The 22,006-nt window shown below is 48.1% G+C and overlaps 1 protein-coding gene across 4 annotated transcripts in view; it reads right to left on the bottom strand.

The window, feature by feature from the left end:
- The window catches only part of PLPP4 (phospholipid phosphatase 4), a 114,569-nt gene that overhangs the window by 59,422 nt on the left and 33,141 nt on the right, over positions 1 to 22,006 (bottom strand). Inside the window, exons 2-3 of one of the 4 annotated variants that reach the window (XM_032490768.1) lie at positions 9,482 to 9,590; positions 606 to 696 (exon numbers count right to left, since the gene is read on the bottom strand). In XM_032490768.1, the coding sequence (XP_032346659.1) occupies positions 606 to 696; positions 9,482 to 9,590 (200 nt within the window). Of the gene's footprint in view, positions 1 to 605; positions 782 to 9,481; positions 9,591 to 22,006 lie in introns of those variants that run through there. The other 3 variants (XM_032490770.1, XM_032490769.1, XM_032490771.1) reach the window with 3 other exon arrangements.

Consider the following 22,006-nt stretch of genomic DNA (forward strand, 5'->3'; position numbering starts at 1 on the left):
AAACTCGTAGCACATGAAGATACGGCTTAGCTTGGGGAGAATTTATAACAATGGTATTATAATCAATGGCAAAGACTGTAGCATTCTTTACACAATCACACTTCCTTAACTGCCAGAATGTTCCCAAACTGACAATGAGTTATGGAACTTTTTTCCAATTTATGTTTTACATCTGCTTTTGCCCATTTTTGCCTCTAGTTAATAGTGGTTGGTCAAGGAGTCTGTGGTTGATTTTTGAATTGCCCATACTGTGGACATATTAGCCCCAAATGTGGGACTGGGCAATCAGTGGTGACAATGTTTCAGATTCACTTTGCCTTACAGCCAAGAGCTGCCCTTCCCGTGTGCCTGGGAAGCACAAGAGCTCTGATGTGCGAGACTGATACTCATTTTCAGCACAAGGGACAGCGGCAATGGGCTGGCCCCGGAGGTAAGGTACTTACCATCCGTGCACTGGCTCTTCTTAGGGCTAAAAGTTTATTCTGTCTAGTGTCTTCCAGGCTTAATTTGGTCAAGAGAAAAATCAGTTGGGTGCAACTGAGATTTTCAAAATCTAGTCATCTAAGTTCTGCCCCATCCCCTAAAGCAGAAACTGAATACTCTACCTAGGAAGGCTTCCTTAATTTCAGTCTTGTCTGTCCGCCGGATAATTTTCACCACACAAATAACAGCCAGAGGTGTGAGGAAAGAAATTGCCTGGAAGAAATAACAAATAATCCCTTATGAGGACAGCAGTTTGCTATCAGAGGACTGACTGATAATTAGTTCCAGTTAGCTTAGTTTAGACTCACTAGTTGAATGATCTCACTGAACTCCTGACCTCCAACTAAGAAGGATTTATATCTATACTTAGAGGCTCCATAGACTTGAAAACTCGGAGGTCTGATTATGGGTTATAATTGATTTGTAATTGCTGGGAGCCACGTTGAAATTGGTGGCTTTTTAAACAGAAAAGGATAGTGTATAATTATAATGACTCATCTTTGCCAGGAACCCTCGTCACGTCCTCCCCCGCAGAGGGGTGGAAGAACCCTTGGCCTCCCACCCCCAGCGCTCTGGCAGCGTGGGAGCACGTGGGACTTGCTTAGAGTCAATTGATTCATTCCCTTTTGGTGTTCTTTTGTTGAATAGTCATTTCCTCTGCAAAGCTGAGGATAGTCCTATTGTATAAAGTCTCCTTCCACCATCCCCTTCTCTCCTCTGGACCAAAACACACAGAAGTGCAATAAGTGTTTAATGGATCAAGCTGGTGGGATTCAGATGCAAACAACAGTCATTAGCAAATCTTCTATGAGGCGGAACTATGTCTAGGTACCATCAGGAAGTGGAGTCTCTTAAATCTTCATGCTGGCTCTGTGACTATCTTTGTCAGGCTTGGGGACTCCATCATGTGCCTGAGGACACACAGCTGGTGAGAAGCCAGGCCAGGCTTTGGAGGCCAGGCTTTCTGCGTCCTGTACCTAGTCTCCTTAATCAATATTCCATAATTAGCACATTGTTTTCAGCATTCCAACAACCAAGAAAAAAGGTATTTATGTTACTTTCTTATAACAACTCAGGATAACAATCAAAAGGGATTAAATAGCTCACAAATCCACAACTGAGCTCACAGATGGTGGTGGGACGGGTGGGGTGTGGCAACTATTGACCAATGGTGCTCACACTTTGGGAAATCGCTACCCATGCTCTCTAGTCGATGTCATTTTCTGGAAAGGGGCTTTTCAGTAGGGCCAAGGCATGAGTAGAAGATACTTTTCTTTTTACAAAAACAGAATTCAACCAAATGAACACCGTCTTTCAAAATAAATAGGTATGCCCTACACACTTGCTACAATAGACTGCCAGAGCTCAAAGCATCTTGGGGACTCCTCTTTGGGAGCTGTCTTCAGAGACAGCCCATGAGAAACCCTTCTCCTTACTGGCCAGTTTCTTTCTGACCACAGGTGGTAGTAACCAGCTCAAAGAGTTTGTCAGCAGTGGCCCTGAATGACTTGGCTATTAAAACACCACATCACTAAGTCCTACCACCAAGGAGGGGATTCAGAAGGCTACAGCATGGGTCTTAAGGCAGCCGTACAAGAGGAGGCTCAGAACTGAAACAGAGAAGCAGAGGATTTCCCCAGGGGTGGCTCACAAAGGCAATACTCCCTTGTGAATGAATAGTTCCGGCAAGTCTGTGAGTTTCCACAGGTGCCTGGGTGGCACTCACACCTGAATACCTGCTGACTCGGTACAAGGCTGCATCCTTCAAACATACACAGGGCAGCTCAAGGAATCGACACTGTGTAACAGGCATCTCAAAGGATACTGATACTGGTGACTGAGAAACACTGTGTCAGTTTTCATTCACACATTCACTGTTTACAGAGCGATGACTGAAGACCCTGCTTACAGAAGCCCAAAGCTACAGTCAAGGTTGAAGAAATTCTTAGCTTTTTTGTTTCCTCTCGCTTTGGGCACTGAAGACCACTTATTTCTGCCAAATAGGAGAAAGTAGCTCACTGAACAGTAAACAGGGCTGCAATGACCCCACCGACAGTCAAACCTTAAATATGAAGATGGAAGAAAACCCTATTAGACAATCCCAGATGTCAATACTCTGAAGTTAGACAGAAACGGAACCCTGGAGAAAATACGATATGGGAAGACATTCCCTCTGAGGCTCTGGTGGCTGCCTGCGGGGAGGACCCTGAGTGGACTGTGCCGACCACACAGGAGACGGGGGGCACTACGTGGGAGACCCGCAGCTCCCAGCCCACGAGTGGGAGACCCGCAGCTCCCAGCCCACGAGTGGGAGCTGAAGAAGGCATCAGAGCTGCCCAGCGGCTCCAAGCTCATGGTCTGATGACCAAGGGGGTCTCTTTAGCACTGCTCGCTGCCTCAGCTCTCCTGCTCCTCATTACAGCCCCACCAGACTGCACTTAATGCAACCTGTTCTGTGACTTTCCTAGGTAGATGCACATTGGGCTGTTTTCTAGAACCACTAACAAACCAATGTTAAGCCAATGTTAAGCACCCAGGAGGGCTCAGGGCTCTCCTCATGAGCTCCTCAGGTGAGGGATTGCAGCCATCAGATGAGACACAGCCCCCACCCAGGCAGCCACAGCAGAAATGTCTGCACATGACTGTGACAGGTGGCCGGGGTGGGGGACAGGTGGGGGTCCTTCTCCCCGCCAGTCATCCTAATGGCATGTGGGCTCCAGTCCCCTTCCATCTTCCTAGAAACATATCTGCCATATCCTTGAGCAGCACAGTCCTCAAATCAGGACAGAGACATATTTATGTTTATCATCTGCTCCCCTTTCTACAAATATTTTTCAACCAAAAGTCGGAATCAAGAGATGAGCCCCAGAAGTCAACACATTAGGGAAAGAACTTCCTCCTGTGCAAAAAGCACCTCTGAAGTGAGTGAAAGAGGGATAAAGAGAGAAAAGGCACCCCTTTCACTCAGCAAGCCAGACTGAGTTAACCCAGTGCACGCCCCTTCCACGTTCTGTCAAAAGCCTTCAGAAGCCTTTGTTCCGCTGCCTGAGCCCGAGGAGAAAGTGAAGATGGACACAGAGACACAGGGGCGGGGAGTGGTTACTTCTACCTCCAAACAGGTGTGGAGATGGAGGACAGACAGCATTTCCCCCAGCACTGTTTTCCCTTAGGTTAATATTTCCATGGCTTTAAAAAAAAAAAAAGTTTGAAAATCCTGAGAACAACCCAGGGGAAAGGCAGTGAATGGTCTGTGCTTATTAAATGGGACCTGAGAGAGACCGAAAAAATGAACTCCAGCCACTCACTGCTGCAGGATGCAGGGCCCATACTGGCCCCTCTCTATTCTCCACATGTTGTCCACACGAGGTATGAAAGGACAGGGCCACTGAATGTACATTCGTAGGTTAGAGGACAAAGGCTGACATGTTCTGAAAACTTACTAACGACATGATCTGTTCCATGCACTTCATGTAAATTAATTCATCCAATCCTCAAGCAACCCCTATGAATGACGCTCCTTACTTAACGGACAGAAAACTAAGGCACAGAGAGGTTAAGCAACCTGCTAAAAGCCACACAGCTAATAAGCAGTAAAGTGGGCATTTGCACACAGACTGTTTAAATCAAGCTCTGTGCTTTTAACCACAGTAATATAGCAACTCTCACCTCAGAAGGAAGCAGCATTAATAAAACATGGTATATGCCTTTACTCTGGAGTCAGAGAAGGAAGGAAGGGCGTTCATTCCAGGAACATGGGTAAATCACAGAAGTGTCATTGGCAGCTGTCATAGATTAAGCACGTACTATGTGTTAGGGGCTTTCCTCACATTGTCTAAGCCTCTAGCTACTCTGTTGGGGGAAACATCCTCCTTGTACAGAAAACAAAACTGGAACTCAGGGAGATACATGAACACACAAATGCACGCCGCTGATGGGACCAGGACACCCCAACCTGGCTGCCATGCTACCTGCAGTGGAGTCCTGAATCACAGTGATCACCTTAGGCCAACAGACGCATCTTACAGATGGGAAAACTGAGGCTGGGGTCATTCTTGCACTAAAGGACACTTAGTAAACTACCGATTGAATGCACTATGCAGCACCTACACATCAAGATAATATATAGAAATCATTAAGCAGGGTCTAGAACGTGGCTGGTTTTGCGTGATGCTCTTCCACAGGTGGGGAGGCCAGAACCCTGTGAAGGAAAATCTAGGGAACAGGCTCAGGTTAAGGGGAGCCAGGTTCAAGCCCCAGCTCTGACATTTATCAGCTCTGTGACCTTCAGTATGTTACTTAACCTATTTACCTTTGAATCTCAGTGTCCTCATCTGTAAAATGGGTACAATGATGATATACATAGCAAAGCATTGTTGCAAGAATTTAAATTCACTATGGCTTCTTATGTACCACACACTAAGTGAAGCATTGTAAGTCTATTATCCCATTTGATGCTCTCAACGCCCCAGGGAGGGAGGGAAGTGCTGTTAAATCCTCCCTTTTACAGATAAGGAAACTGAGGCACTGAGAGGGGAGGGGATTTTCTCAACTCATGTAGCTAGCTAGTAATTAGCAAAGCTGGGAGCTGACCGAGGCAGTTCACTCTGCAGCCCCAACGATTGCTCACCTACGGAGCCCAGCAGAGAGCGAGCTTCCACGAAATGCTGGTTGCTGTTCCCGGGGAAACCTGTTAACAGATGACCCAAAGCAGGCTCCTGTGACCAGACATAAGCTCCTGCCCATCTGTGCCCTTAGGTCTGGGCGGTGCAGGGAGGTCTGGGGCACAGAAGAGCCTAATTTGTCCAGGCATCTTACCCGGGCCCTACAGGACCAACGTCTCCAACAAGAGCCACCAATGAAACCAACACAGGAAGTGCCATCCACCCCCAGCCGTGCTACACCGGGTGAGCCCTGGGCACTGATACAGGGCACTGTGCTGCCAGGATGCTTCTGAGAATCAGCCAAGCAGGGAGCAGCATGTCTGAAGGTAAAGGCATGAGTGTGCCAAGAACATCTATCCACCGGAGGGGTCAGAACCAGAGCACCTGATGTTAGGATGTTAGCCAGAGGAGAGCTTGTCACCGGGGTCCCTGCACATCAGACAAAACAATGGGCCCAGAGTGCCTTAACTTCCGGCATCGGACAGAACGGTGTGCTGTACGGTGCTCCTGGTGATGGCTCCCGACGCACAGACACCTGGGAAAGCCTTGCTGTGGGCGAACCATTACAGCGCATCGCAAAGTAGAGAGCTGAGTTTTCAAAAGCACCTAAAAGTTAAACTGTCTATCAAAAGCCATCTCTGTCTCTTTTCCTTCCCTCCTCCCCGCTAAATTGACTTTATTTCTGTCTCCCTTAGAAGACTTGAGAAGAGAAAACCCTGTTATCAGATCAACACAATATCAGTAATATTCTACAGAAGTACATCTTCTGGACATATCATGGCTGGAGCAAAAAGAGACCAGGGCCAAGGACAGGGCTTGGGTAGATTTTTTTTTTTAAGCCAAGGAAGGAAATGGGGAAATGGCTACCATTTCTTCAGCTTCCTACCTGAGTCGTGTCAGTCCTTCGTGGGCTTTCCTGAGACGCTGCACTGTCTGACTTGTGTTCATGTCTGTGTCCCCACAAGACGAGAAACTGCACCTTATTCAGCTTTGCACCTCCACTATCTGCCACCGTGCTCAGCCCAAGGAAGATGCTTTGTAACTGTCTGTTGAATTAAGCAATAATTAACTAACCTGGAGTCTGTCCACCATTTGCCTCTACCCCTGCCTCCCTCCACCCCCTTCACCACCCAGCACTCGAAGCAAATTCCTTTACACCTGCTCTTCTGTGTGTGACACGCTGCACTCACCACCTCACCTGAGCCCCCAAGGAGGCAGCACTCAATGGCTCCAAGAGGGTCTGCACTCTGGCCACTGGTGTTCAGATCCTGGTCCAGCCACTGGCGGTCATAAACCTTGGATACGTTGTTCGATTTCATGACAGTTTCACTTTCTCCACTAAAATTACGGGATAACAAAAGTGCCAACCTCAAAGGACCCTGAGGGGATTCACCGAGATGCTGTTCGTAACACGATGAGCACAGCTGCTGTTCTCCAGAGACGAGGGCTGCTGTTGTGACCACCGTGACGGTGATGATGATAATGGGGCTCCCTGAAAGTTCTCCTGAGCCTCTCCTCTGGCCCCTTCCAGATTCTATTCGACTTCAGAGTACTGTCTCTCCCAGGAGCCTGCAGGGGTCAAGTCCGATTTGACTTCTCACCACCTGCAGCTCGTACAGCCTTCTTCACCCACAATCAGCTCCTGGAAGTGTTCTCTGCATGCACAGAGACATGAACACTAAAGACAACAACAGAGGGTTTACTAAAAAAAGCAACACCCAAGACCAGCTGAATCTCCCTACACCAAAAAGTAGGCTTTCAAAGATGCTCGGATAAACTCCACACGTTCAGAAAGAAAGCATGATCTCTTCTGAATAAGGGAGCAAGCAGCTGATGGCTTGGGAACATCCAGGAAATGTTAAGTCAGGACTCAGTGTGCGAGAAAAGAGTTTTCAGCCTGTCTCTCTGGTCAACAGAAACCCAGAGTCATCAAGGGAAACAAGTTATCGGAATCACACGGTCCACCCACACCAAGGTTCATGTTGACAGATAATGTCACCTGACGGTGCCAAATACGGAGAAAATGCCAGTCGGGGCTTCCTAATGAGGTCATTACCATTTCTTCCTCATTTAATTCCCTAATATTCTGATATTATTTTTGTGACATTTGACCAAGTAGTTCCTTTAAGACACACACACACATACACAAACACAACTCCAAAAATACTAATTTCCCAAACAAAGAAACACCTGGGTTAATAGCAGCTGCCTTTAAAAAACACTTTGGTTAGAAAATTAGCAAGTTTGCCTTCGGATTAAAATATTCCAACCAAAAGTAGAGGAAATCCCAAGATCGTGTTTATGCATTAAATGATGAAATTTGAGCTTTCTAAGGAAACCAGGCTCTTTTTTAAAAACAGTGAAAACATGCTCCGTTACAAATCCTCCTATAAACACCAGAAGGCCTGAAAGGATCAAAAGCAGACAAATGGTATCTTGTATTAAACTCTTAATAAAAGCCAGGAGAACAAATCTAATTTATGGGATGACAAAGCATTTTCCATCTTGTGTTACAGGTACTCTAAATGTATCTACGGCTTTCCTTGGGTTATTGTGGAATCGCACTAAATCTTGTGAGCAAATGAATGAAATTCATCAACTTCTATTAACAAAACAAAAGGTTGAGGTTATTTCATTAGGAGATTAGCGGGTATGAATCAGTGTTTGTGGCTGAATACCCTTCTATTCTCTGAGCATCACAGCTCTGAATAACTCCTTTACTGCCCCCTTCCCACCACTGCCAACATGCAAATGTGCCCCCTCCTATTCGTGTCTGCAGCCAGAATATTTGTGGCATTTGGATCTAGACTTCAAAACAATCCATTGTTCATAAATCTAGGACACAGCCACAAATTTCTCACAACATCTCATATGAACATTCAGCTCCAAATTGTGTTTTACAGCCCAGGAAATGTGAAATCTTTGAAGAATGGGGATAAGTGACAAACAGAAGCTCCCCCCTATTAAAACTATGGGATGAACTAGTTAGACACACACTAGTTACTTTATTGCTAGGATTTAAGGAAGGTTTGAGTTAGAGCAGAAATGATAACAAAAAAAAAATTGATTTTAATACTCAAGTGTAACATAATGCCCTACTCACAAGCACCCTGAATTTTTCAATTGCCTTGGTATTCCCAAAAACCCAGTTTACTTTCCAGCAGAAAAGTCATTATGAAAAAGCAATTAAAATAACACTCAAACACTCATGTAGTGTTCTGGGCACTTCGAGCTGTTTGCAGACCCAAAGATCTTTCCAATCATCACTGACGAATAAGATTGCCTCCACAAAATCAGAGGGATTTCTTTCAAAATACAAAAATATTCCTCATATGCTCTGTGAAAGCTCTGAAACAGTCACTTAAGTTCCCAGAGGCAGAAGACACAGCGGCATGGCAATAAGACTAAACTTTGAGCTACAAGGTTGCCCATCCAAAAGCTACATTATTGTTCTGTAACAAGAGGCAGCTTCAATATTTTCTCTGCTACAGAGAAGCCTGATGGCAATTCTCCAGGAGCCAGGAAGCATCAGCAAGGAGTCCTGGACACTCAGCTCCCGACTGCAGGGCAGAGTCTCCTGGCTAAGAGCGGGGCTCAGAGCTGGCTGTGAATCCTGGCTCTGCAGCTCTCTGGCTGTGTGGCTTTAGGCAAGTTCCTTCATCTCTCTGGGATGCAGTTCTGCACCTGCAAAATTTGGGCAATAATGACATCTTCCTCCCTGGGATACTGAGTGGGACTACATGAAATAATCCTTTCTTAAGCTCTCAGCAAAGGGCCTGCACATAGTAAGGGAAGCGTAACAGGCTGTAATTGACATGGAGCAGGGTGAGGAGGTACAAATATTCCCAGTATATCCACCAGCTATCTGGATGCTTGCCCGTTTATCCTAGGAGCAGAGACATGAGATGCTATCCTGGGGTTGAGTCACACACAGCGGTCTCATCACTGGTCAACTGATCAGCAAAAACCAGGAAAGTGGTTAACAGAGCTATCTGTGGTACCTGAGTTAGGCTAAATTGAGGTTTACTTTAAAAGGAGATGGAGCAGGAAACTCTGTTCACTAGTTTCAAGTCTTGTTTTACTGTTTTGGGAAACAACTCAGCATAGCTCGGGTAAGCAGGTCCCTTCTCTTTCCAAAGTGTCAGGCAGTTACTTCTCACATGACCAAGTGGCATCTCTCCTGAGCTGGAACTGAATTTTAATTTGAGGGGCTGCTCACTTTTTTTTTTTTTAAGCTGCTCACCATCATCAGCAGGGGTTGGAAAAGCAGAAATGAAAACCCGTTTTGTTCATACTCAGGAGAGTGTTCAAATCATCCATGAAATCAGGGTACTTACAAACATGAGGCGGGTAGGTATGTTGTCTGACTGCACCAGAGGATTTTTATAGAGCCAGATCTCTTCAGGCTGGATAACTCTCTGGAATGGATCCAAAAACTCTGTAAAACTGAAACAAAACAAAGAAAGAGGCATGAAGGCAGAGCATTGGAGAAGGCAGCTCTTGCACGTGCCCAGGTGGACAGTCCAGCCTCAGGGGGAGGGGAGGGGAGGACAGGCTCCCGGGCTGATGGTTCTCGGCCAGTTCCAACCGAAAGATGGAAAGAATGACTGAGACTGTAGCATCTTCTGTCCCCACCTGCCAGCAAGGACCAACTCTGGGCATAAGAGAGCAGCTGTGAGGCTGACATACAAGGACCCTAAGAACTTGGGGTTCCAAAGTGAGCCGGAAGTTGGAAGTCCAGAATAGTGGCTCGGACAGGGGCCAGGCAAGGCCAGCAGCACAGACCCTGGGAATTAAACGGACTTGAGCTGAAGCAAAGGCGAAGGAGGAGAAAGAGCTGGCGGCGTTCTTTTCTTCATGTTACCCGGACAGCGCCCCGCCTCCCTCGCCACCACCAGGGGGCAGAGTGAGAAAGAAAAGCTTCCAAGAGAAGACAGAAGATTGGGACAGGAGAGACTCAGAGAAGGATGGAAGGGAAAGGAGGAGCGAGGTGCATTCTGGGGCTGCTGCCAGGAAACCAGACAGCTTTAAGCATCCACCGCCTCAGCTTGTCCTGGGAACCCACAACACCCAGGTGGAGGAAAGACTCACCACCAAGAGGAAAACTGGGGGAAGGACAGACAGAGACTGCAGGGATGGGGTTTGCTTTGTCACCTCTCGGCCATCAGGCCACCTCCCGGCTCTCCAGCCCAATTCTCCACCTGGTGAATTCAGTTCAGAATGGCTTGAGATGCGGCCGGAGAGAGCACAGGGGCCGGGTGACTCTGGGTTTGAGTGCCAGCCTAAGGAATCTGGCTTTTGAACCAGTGAGGAATTTGGCAGAGAAGCATGGAATGAAATTTACAATGCAAGATAGTGGTGAGAATGGGGAATTGGAGCAGAACAGAGAAGGGAAGGCAGAGGCAGTTAGGAGGCTATGACAGCTGTCCCGGCAAGAGACGCCTGCAGAGAGGAGAAAAGGGCAGGACAGAATGGAAGAACACGCAAGCGGGAGGTAGGGGTGGCCAAAGCTGATTCCAAGGCCTCTGTCTTGGGCTTCCAGGAAAAGGCGCACCGTTACCCAGATGAGGAGTAGGAGGTCGGGGGTGAGGAGGAGGAGGTCAGCTGTCTCTGCATCTGGGAAACCACCCTGGTGACCAACAGTTTCCCGATTCGCCCAGGAGGACTCTCTCCTGAAAGTTCTGTGTCCCAGGAAACCCTGCAGCCTTAGGAACAACCTTGACAGTGGATCATCCTAAAGCCATCCCAGCCCCTGGGCAGAATCAGGGGTCTCACAGCCTTGGTTTCTATCCCAGACTTGGGCTTTTGTATAATCATGATCTGCTGGTATGGCTAGCTACACCGGGAGGGCATGGAGGGTGGGGGCCACTCCAGGGCTGTGTGCTCAGAGCCCAGCAGGACGGGACTCTCGGTGCCTGCACATCTGATTTCTGTCCGGGACTCTGAACAGGTGCCACAGAAAATATCCTCAGTCTGATCAGCCTCACGCTGAATTCTCTTATGTATCAGAAAGAGACCTAAAATTCAACCTGTCTTTTGTGTCTCTCTCTATCTGTCTCTCCCTCTTTCTCTGTCTCTCTTCCTTCTTCTCTTCCCCTCCCTGTGCCCTGAGCTGAGGTTTTAAGTCCTAAAACTCTGTCCCTCTGTGTACTTATGTAATTTCAAGAAGAAAGAAAGTGGTGCCGGCCCATGACTGTTTCGCTCAGCACTGTGCCTGGAACATGCCTCTCGAAGGATCTTATTCCAAGTGCACTGAGATCCCTTTATCTGTGTACAAGTTAACTTATGCTAAGGGCCCTCCAAGCCTCCTCCAAAACGAAGCACGGGAAGCATGCTGTCTGGGCGCTGGGTAACTGCTCTCTGCCCCAGCCCTGCCATCACGCTGCTCTGGGCCTCAGAATAAGCCACTTCTCCTCACTGGGCCTCAGTGTCCTCACCTGCAACATGGGAAGTTGGACTAAGTCAGAGGTGTCAAATGGAGATGGGTCAGAACCATCTAGAGACACCCCACCCCAGACCGACAGTCTTGGTATGAACGGGGCCTAGTATGTGGATTATAAAACACTCCCCAGGTGATCTGAAGGGCCCAGCACTGAGCAGATGATCCCAAATGGTCCTGAACCCTTATCCCCAAGGAGAGGAGACTGAGAGACTTAACTCTCCACCTTAACAATTCTTCCATCAGCTGCAGGACAGGTTCATCCATGTTCAAATTTCAGCTCTGGCTGTGTGGCTCTTAGTGAGTTCCTTAACATCACTGAGCCTCAGTCACCTTACCTGTAAAATGGGCACACCTTATAGAGTGGGAATAAAAACTAAATGAAACAACATAGAGAAAGTACCTAACAGGGCATGAACAGAAACCAGCATTTTATCATCATTATCATTTTACTCTAGACTCCACCTGCAAGCTTTCAGTCCAGGAAAAGTTTTCAGGCTTTTTGGGGTTTTTTGTTTGTTTGTTTGTTTGTTTCATTTTGTGACAACCTCTTCACTGTTCCCGGGTGTTTTCAAAACATTTTAAATATAACTAAATAAAAATTTTGTTTGACAGATGTTCTGAAGAATATATAACCTACTTGCGAAACCCAAAGCTTCCAAAATATTCCAGTTACTATGGCTGCATCACAACTTACCCCAAAACTTAATGTCTTAAAATAATCATTTTGTTTTTGCTCATGATTTTGTGGATTAGGAAACAGAGAAGGGTCCAGCTAGGCAGAGCTCTTAGAATCTCTCATGTGGTCACAGCAGGCAGACATCAGCCGGGCAGCATCACCTGAAGGCTCGACTCGGCCTTCAGGTCAAGGATGGTCCCTCACATGGCCACGGTCGGCACTGGCTGCCAGCCGGGAGCTCTGGGGCTGCCTCCTGGAGCACCTTCGAGCCCCTCTCCAGCACCGTCATCTCAGCAGAGTCAGAATTCTTCATGGCTACTGGCTTCACCCAGAATGGGGGTCCCAAGAGAATCAGGCAAAAGCTGAATGGCTTTTCTGACCTAGATGCAGAAGTCCTGTAGCATCACTAGGTGACAAGTCCTCAGCACAGCCCAGATTCCAGAGAGGGGAACCGACTCCACCTCCTGGTGGGGGCGTGGCAAAGTCTCATCAGAGAAAAGCAGGTAAGATGAGAGATATGGCTGCAGCCACTAACGATCCTGCAGTCCCCACTCTAAGAGACTCCAGAACCTGGATTCCTGTTTCCTCCCCTTACAGCCGGCCGCGGGGCCGGAGAGCTGGCTCACCGCCAAGCACTGTCCTTCCTCAAACTCCCAGAGGTTACTATCCTCCTGGCAATTTTTTAAAGCCTCATGCACCCAGCCTTTTGCACGATTCCTCACCCCATCCAGTGTGGCTGTGACCAGAACACATCTATCAAGCAAACTAGACCCTCTGGGAGCATCGGCACCAAGAAAGAAAGATGTCCCTTCTCCAGCCACGTGCCAGCCACCAGTGTCTGCAACTGAGAATCCAGTCAGCTCGGCAGCTGCACAGAGACCATGGGTCTCAGAATGCAAATGGGAGATGAGGTGGGCACGTGGTGGGATGGAAAGCCCTGGAAACATGAAAGGGTGTTCCCAAGAGAGGCCACACCAGGTCTGGAAACATCCTTCCTCGAGCTCTTTGCAAGCAGTGTGGAAACCAGGAAAGGGAAACCCTGCTTCCAGGTGAGTTCAGGCATAGCCCCAGCTGCCTGCTCACCAGGGCTCATTACACACTGAGGACTGAGGACTCCCAGCAGCGGGTGTGGTCACGGCTTCCCAAATGCTAACGTGCTCAGGCACCACCTGGGGGTTTTTGTGACTGCAGATACAACAGGTCCAGGGAGGGGACTGAGGGCTGGCATCTCCAGCAAGGTTCTCGGTGAACTCTTGACTGCTGGGGAGTGTGTGAAACCATTTAGCTTCCTTTAATTTCCAATAAATACGATGCAGAGGAAAACATCTCAGTGCTGCTGATCTGTGGACCAAACCTGGAGTTGTCAGAGGCCAGGGCATCAGCATTACCTAGAAGGGAGCTTGTTAAAAATGAAGAATCCTGGGCCCCAGCCCGGAGCTACTGAATCAGAATCTTCATTTTTAACAAGATCGGTGTGAGCACTACAGTTGGAGGCAGAGCCCTCAGGGAAAACCAGCGCTTCCCAACTTCAGCCATTTAAGAACCACGTGGACTGGTTTTGCCTGACCCTCCATCCACCTGCACTGTAACTTTTCTTCGACTTTGCAAACTAAAATGAGTTTATTTTAGAAGAAACGTCATGTCATTGAATTATGAAACTGGCATTCCCTCCATAAACAGCTGGTAAATGTCATAACAAATACAATGAAAAGAAAAGTATGCTCTTCAATTCCACCTGAATGCTGTAGCCTCTGGGCGGAGGCCTGCCTTCTCCATGAGGGTCAACGAGACCTTCCCAGGCAAGACGGGAGGATGGAAGGAGAGGAGGCGGGGGGAGTGCGCCCTCTCTGTGGTGCACAGTCAGGAGGGTCACGTCTAGGTATAAGCTGAACTCTCCTTGGAAAGCCCCTACAATCACCTCCAGCAGCACTGGTGTCACAGGAGAGACAGAAAGGAAGATGAACAACAAAAATGACAACTCAGAAGCACAGCCATCAGGGGCCATTTGGTGCAGAAGAGAACAGCCCCACCGGTCTTAGCACCTCCTGCCAGCATTAGTGTATTTCAGGCTAGTGGGAGGACCAACGCCCTTGAGTTTTCAAGAGAAGGCTGAAGAAAGGGTAGCCACTCTTTGACCACTGGGGAGTGTGTAAAACCCTTTAGCGTCCTTTTATTTCCAATAAGTGCAATGCAAAGAAAAACACCTCAATGTCCAGAAAGGGTCTGACAGATCCACGGATGCAAAGGCGTCTCATATTCTGAGGCTGAGAATCAAAACTGTCCTCACTCTGAATGGCACTGTCCCATCGCTGCAGAGACTCGTGAAGAAGAGAGTTGCTATGACAATCAGTACCCCGATTACGTGGCTAACTGCCCAGGTTATCCACTTCATCTCCTGAAATGCTCGAAAGCAGTGGAGACGCTTAAGATTTCATCAGGCTTGACGATCAAAAGTAAGCAGAAAGGAAGGGCTCTGTGTCAGAAGGAGGGGTGGGAATCTAACAGGTCGGAAAGTATCATTTGTTAATCATTTCAAAGCAAAAACGCTATTTAATGAGACGACACAGGTGTGAAAGCAGTGCTTTCTCCATTACTACCGATAAACTCTGGTGCAGCAGCCAGGGCCAGTCCAGCCTCAAAATAACGTCTTCCCCCATCAGATGCATTCACTGAATCTTAACTATCGTCAACATCACTGCACTTGACGGGGATTCAAAACTAAAACATGTCTAAACTGCACAGGGCAACATGTTTTGATGTGAAAAGCATGGGGTTTCTACTAAAGTAAACAGATCATTTCCTTCCATGAAAATAACTGCTCAAAGTCAGGTCACTTGCTGTGGAATTTTGATACAAGACACGCTTCTTTAGTTTCTTCACTGATTGAATTGGACGATTAATCTTAATTGAACATCTTAATTTCTCCCTGGCAAAGTTGGGACAGTGTTACTCGTTTTCTCCTTAGTTTTCTGACGATATAGTTTGAAGAAATCGGAAAACAGAAAAATGAAAACTCAAAGATATTCCACTTTATGCTGAGCAATTCTCTCCTTAATGCATGTGCAGTACCAATGCTTTAATCCTCCTCAGACCAGGTTCTTATCTCCACACCTCACACACAAACATGCATGTGCATACACACATCAAACCAGAACCTAAATGAGTGGAAGGCAAGCAAACAAAGCAACTTTCTAAGATACAAGGACGATCTACCGAATTAACTGAAATAGAAAAGAGGCAGGAGGAGAGCTGATGCGGACACAGAGTGAAAAGCAGGCAGAAAGCTAAAGTCAAGTAAAGCCAAAGTCAAACAGGCACAGACACCTTAGTGTCCCCCCTCCTCCCTTCCATGGACCTGAACTGCCAGGTACTTCTTCCTGCAAAATCACAAACATGTGGCCTGTGGCCCTTCTTTCGTCACCTGAACCTTCCCCCAGGAGCACTGGATGCAATTCCAGGGCACACCCTGCACCACGGGGGGCTCTCCAGGCTCAGCCTGGCATCAGCTAAGGACATTACCTCGCCCCTCAGAGGATCCCCAGGCGAGGCCCAGCTAGTGTAGCATCTGGGGTGGTGACAGATACACACTACGCTCACACACACACGCACATGCACACGCACATGCACACACTCCCTCCTGGTGGCTACTCCTATTTCCACAGCTCAACCCGACCTTAAGCAGCATCGGACACATATCTGCTTCTACAGGAAGGAGCATAGTGGGGGACAGATAATGGGCGTCCATCTCTACTGTTTTTTTCATTCCACAAGCATTTCCTGAGTGCCTGTGATGTGCCAGGCACTGTCCTAGGGACCCTGATGTATAAAACAGGCACGGTCCGCACTCTTGTGGAGTTTACAGTCAAGGGATGCTAAGTGCCACCTGACCGGGGGATGACACATCAAGGCCTTTAGTTACAGGTATCAGAACTCTGACTACACAGAAGCTCGCCCCCCAACTCTTTGGTGGGTGTGTCAGTAGTTGGACCTGTGAGACGGCCCCAGACCTGGAGCCGCCTGTGAGAACTCCTGTCCCCTAGGGATGTTCCAGGGCGGGTATCTATCACTATCCACATGCTGCATGTGGCAACAGATTCAGCCCAAAGTTGGAAACCCAAAGGACAGCTAATCTTGATACTACACTAGCAGGAACGGCAAGTCCCTGAACAAGCGACCGTGATGCCACTGTCCCCTGTGCCTCTTCTGACTCAAAGTCAAGTTCTCAAGGCCCCAGAATCTCCCCAGCATCGTCTAAAAGTTTCTATAGATTTGTCAGTGACCTTTAACTCATGTACCTGGATAATATACTTTTTTCAAGATAGCTTTACATTTCAGTCCCACACTAGACACAGATTTCCACATCCTCTTCCCTGACCATAAATAACACCAGATTATATGGAAATATGAACTTGATCAGACAATTAAACTTGCTTCAAGTCCCTGATTTGGCATTTGCCCCAGCTGGGTGACTTGAACAGAAGTCACTCACCCTCTCTGAGACTTCAGATCTCGCCTCCCAGGATGGCCACACCTCCCTGGGCAGTGACAATACTGCCATTATCAGCAGTAATGAACGTTAGGAGCTGGCACAGGGCCTGGAGCACAGAGGGCCGCAATCAAAGGTGGCTGCTGTTCTTGTCAACGTGAACACAAATGATGCTGCCGTCACGATGACTGGCTCTGAGAAGAACCCCCACCCATTATGCCGCACCTGGGGGCAGTGAGGTTGCCTGCTGCGGGAAGGAGATCGGACAGGACAGACGAACGTCAACAACTACCACATCTTTGGCCCTTCTGTGAGCAAACAATGGCCCAGAAAGCCACTTTTGAATCTTGCAAGGATCCGAAGGAGGAAAAAACCGATAAAGAAGGTTTCCAGACAAGAGCAAACAGCAAAGCATGTTTCTTAATTGCACTATTGGCTTTTTCTCTCTAGTGGGCCTCTCTCATGCAAGAGGGAAAACACTTACAAATGGGCACCAGATGTGGTCAGCACAATAGGCAGGCAGCTCCACTCCTGGCAGGGAGCGGGGAGTACTGGGTTTTCCATTTAGTCCTGGGAACAGGCCATTGAGAGAACATACTGATGGATTGTCTCTGTGAGCCAGTAAAACCAGTGACCTGCCTTTGGACAGGCCTCACCCTGAGTCGGAGTGGTTGGCCACCCCCAGAGGCAAGTGTAACAGTTATAATAATTATAAATGGTTATCACACTTGGAGCCAAGACCTGTACTTGGTGCTTTCCAACATTGCTTCATGTGATGTTTGTAAGAACCATGAGGTAGAAATTACTATTATTCCCATTTTAGAGATGAGGGCACTGAGGCTACATGACATGGTGTCTTGCCTAAGTTCGCACAGCCCTGTGGGCCGTAGAACGACCACTATTCCATGTCCTCCTCAGCACACACTCTGGAATTCCAAGGAGGGCAAGGAACATGCAAACACACATACACACCCACACCCACACCCCCACACACACACACTCCTCCCACTGCTGTAATGGCATCTGCAATTATTTCAATAAGACATAAATTTTTTCCACAATTAGAAGTACAGTCTTGCTCTTGGGAAACACAACACGTCACTCTCACATCTCACGCACTGTGAACAACTGAGATCAGACTCTTGCAGAGAGAAGTTTGCTCTTTGTTGTGAAGGAGGGAAGGAAAGAACACACCGGGAAGGAGGTGGAAAAGAAATGAAGAACCCAAGAAGCAGTTCCCACCACCTCCTGTCATTCTGAGAAGCAGGTCCCTCGCAGGGGTTGACTTAATCAAAGCAACCGGCCTCTTCCCTGGAGGGAGGAGACTTGCCTCCAGGAGACCAGCCGTGGACCAGACAAGGAGCAGCTCCTGGAGTCCCCACCACCCTCCTGGGACAGTCCCTCTTGATCTGCAATAATCCTCACAGTAAACGAAAAGACAGGGGCTTAGCAGCTGTAACTGCCCCCCTGAGGCAGAGCCCGGATTCACATCCTCCTCTCCGCACTTCAGATCTCCGCCCTCTTCAGCTGCGTGGGCGCAGACCCTGGGGGGCAGCCCGGGTCAGGTTCCACTCAGCCCTTCCAGCCATGTGACCTGCGTCAAGGCACTTCACCTCCTGGGCCTCGGTTTCCTCATCTGTAAAGCGGTGCTGACAACAGCGCCTGCCCCAGAAGGTTGCAGACCCCGTGAAATGAGTCAGTAAGATGAAGTGCTTGGGGGGGGGGGGTGACGGCATGTAGACAGTGTGTCGCTGTAACTGCAGCATAAAGCCCACAATTAAGGCCCAATATTATTTCCTCCCGTGACATCTGAACCACAAAGGCTTCAACTGGCCTAACCACCAGTGCCCCTCCCCAGTCCACTCTCTCAGCCAAACCACCCTCCTTATCCAGAGGACCAGGTACAGTGGCTGCCAACCCCTGCACAGCAGGTTTCAGTCCCCTGGCAGCCCGTGGACTTACTCTAACAAGCCAATCATACCCTCCTGCCAGAACCAGGGGGCACCCACCCCCTTGATACTACAAGGCCTGCCTCCCACTGCCCCTGGTTGCTTACTCCTGTGTGGCCTGGTGTGATACGCAGTGTCCGTCTCCCCTGGGCTGCGAGTTTATTACTAATAAACTGCTCTCAGTCTCATCCACTCGGTGACGGCTGGCATGTATGGTCCGAGCCTGTCACTTCAGGGCAGGAATCCCTCCCTCTCCCAGGAGGCGAACAGGAGGTGATGAAAAGATGTACTCCACAGCTACGCCCTCCTAAACATGATGGGGCGGGATGGGGTGGGCAGTGGGACAGCAGAAAAGTCAGCCCAAGCCTGGAGATGCCTTGACCCACCCGGCAGCCAGGAAGGAAGACAGAGGACCAGGAACAGGCTGCATGGATAAAGCGAAACTACTGACTCAAAGATGCTACTGCTCATACCAGTTCTTCTCCAGCTTTTAGAAAAATGGCACTAACCTGCACACCCTACCTGCAATCACCAATGCTGGGACCGCACATGCTTGTGGACCCCTGGCACAGGCTACGTGGAGTGCACGGCATCCCCATGAAGCCTTCTTCGCAAACGTGTATACTCCGAGCCTAATTAGGATTTCAGACCCAACTTCCAGCTTGTTGCAAATATGGAGGCAGAGGAACACACACGCCCAGGAAAAAAGCGGTCAGGAATGTTCCAGATTACAAGAATCTGAAGAGGCAAAACCACCAAATGTAACCATTGTGCTTTGATTGGATCTTGGGTTCAAAAGATTTTTTTTAATTATTAAAAAAAAAACTTTGAAAATGACTGGAGAAATTTGCGGACTGAAGAATAAACTGGATATTAGGTAATCTTAAGGAGGTATAATTTCCTTCGAGGTAGTAGTGACACAGAAATGTAGAAGAATGTTTTTAGGAGAAGCCACTGAAACATCAGGGTGTTTAGGATCATGATCTGTCAGCAACCTACTTTCAAATAGTTCAGAACAGCGTGTACATAAATATACAAATACAGAGATAAAGCAAGCAAGATGAAACATTAATTGCTTAATCTGGATGGTGCATATGGGAATCGTTTCGCTCGTTCAGCTTTTCTGTAAATTTGAAAATTTCCGGGATAAAACGTTAGCATAGGGAGGTCCAGGAGCAGGACCCTCAGTGGGGGAAATAGCGTGGAAGGGAGTGCGGCCGTGAAAGCACAACGTTAGCCGCCAGAGCTGTGGAGTGAAAAGCCTACGTTCTGCGGTTGCCACTTGCTGGCTGTGACCTTCGGCAATTTAAGTCTCCACTCTGGGCTCTAGGCACCTCCTCTGTGGATGAAGATAACCGTACCACCTACCTCGAAGGCGGTAGTGAGGACTGAAAGTGAGGAGTTAGCAGGGACTCAGGGACCCAGCGTGGGGCCAGGTTGCTCTCTGCTCAGGAGCTGTCCCCTCCCCTAGGAGTCATTCCCCAGCAGCAAGGGCATATCCCAAACCACTTCTGCTTCACTGAAAAAGCCGAACATATTCAGACATGCCTGTGATGGAGCCTGGGCAGAAATGGAAGCTTATTCTGCAGAAGCACGATGATCAGAAGCCACGTGCATCACCCCGAAGTCCAAACGTTTAGAGCAACTCTTTCCAAACAATTCTGCAGAGGGCGGCTTCCCTTTGGAAGGAAGCAACGGAAGACTGAAAATGTTTTAATTGCCTGCACTCAAACAGAAAATCCCGGTCTGCACAAACTCAAGCTACAAAAGCTAACACATAGGGTCTAGTGGGGGCTTCGTGACCAGGGGCAAACTGCTGAATCCCCTTCCGCATCTGTGAAATGGGCAGAACACCCTGAGGGGACATAGTGAGAATCTGGGATCATCGTCAGGGCCCACAAGAAGCTCTCAATGCCCAACACTGACACACTAATCACTGAAAAGTTCCAAAATAAAAAAAAAAATCATTCCTGAAATTTCTGCACACCAGGGAACCATGTGTGAACCTAGTTTGGATCTTGATTCAAATAAATTAGTGTTAATTTTATCTGGTGTTACTGCGGTTTGGAAACAGGGATGGGCAACTGAGGTCTTCTTTTTTTTTTTTTTTTTTTTTTCAGTTCTCACTGGTTAAAGTTACTTTTTGAAGTATTTAGACATGAAACGATGCCATATTTGGGACCTGCTTTAAAATACTCCATGAAGGGACTAAAAGAGGGGGACTGCGGAGGGACATAGATGAAATGAAAGTGCCAATAACTGGTGGATGGCGTCTGAAAATTTCACAACAAAAAGGTGGGATTTTTTTCCTTAATGATTTCACTCATTGGCTATAAAATACTACAAAATTAAGTGTCTTATCAGCCGAAGCAACTGATATTCTTGGAAAGTATTATCAGCTTTGAGTGGATCTCAGTAAAGTGAGAACAGGAAGAGTAATGAAAACATCAGAAAGGAAAGAAAGGAGAGAAACAGAAAGAGGTCAAGTCACTCACAAAATGAGTGGCCTTCAAAAATCCACACACCTGGACATACCTAGAAACCCTCAGGTTGAAGGTGCTCCAGAGCCTGGGGTGATGCGGGGCTAGCTCCCTGGCTCTGATCCTGCCCAGCTTGGATGCCTGGGAAAGCAGATGCCTGATAACGAGGGTCAAGAAGGGCCTGTGGATGGGAGCCCCGTGGTGGCAGGTGACTCTGGGCAGAGCCATGCCACTGAGCTTAGGACTCAGGGACACCTGGCACATCTGCCTCCCACTGGCTGCCAGGACTTCCTAGAATCCTGACCCCCGACCCCAGCACAAGCTCCTCCTCTCCCAGCAGAGCCAGCACCACAGAACCTGCCAGGACTGAACACCCTCTGGGCCAGACACACTTCCCAACAGAAAAGGATGTTTGGTGCAGGGACCACTGCACTGTGTCTGAGCCACAGGCAGACAAGAGCCACTCCAAAGAAAAAACCAGTAAAAGACAGAAGACAGAGAAAAGAGTACATATTTCTTTGCTAAGAGAGCTCAGTCTCTCATTAATCTTTGACTCTACAATGTCCAGTGAACCATTCACTTCTGGATTAATTAGGAGTCTTTAGGAATTTAGACAGAGCTTAAAGCACTCTGGAACATTCTGGCCCAGACCAGGCTGTAGCAAGATCCCAGGACACACCACTGAGCAGAGAACTAGGGCAGGAGAAATGCCCCTCAGCACTCAGGGCAAATCACAGTGAAGACAGAACTTAATTTGAAGAGGCTTCTGAGCTGTAATTTTAATTAAAATACACCAGCCAGAAAGCACTTGTTCCTACAAAGGAGCCTG

The sequence above is a fragment of the Camelus ferus genome, chromosome 11, assembly GCF_009834535.1.
Source record: "Camelus ferus isolate YT-003-E chromosome 11, BCGSAC_Cfer_1.0, whole genome shotgun sequence".
In the NCBI taxonomy this organism is placed as follows: Eukaryota; Metazoa; Chordata; class Mammalia; order Artiodactyla; family Camelidae; genus Camelus; species Camelus ferus.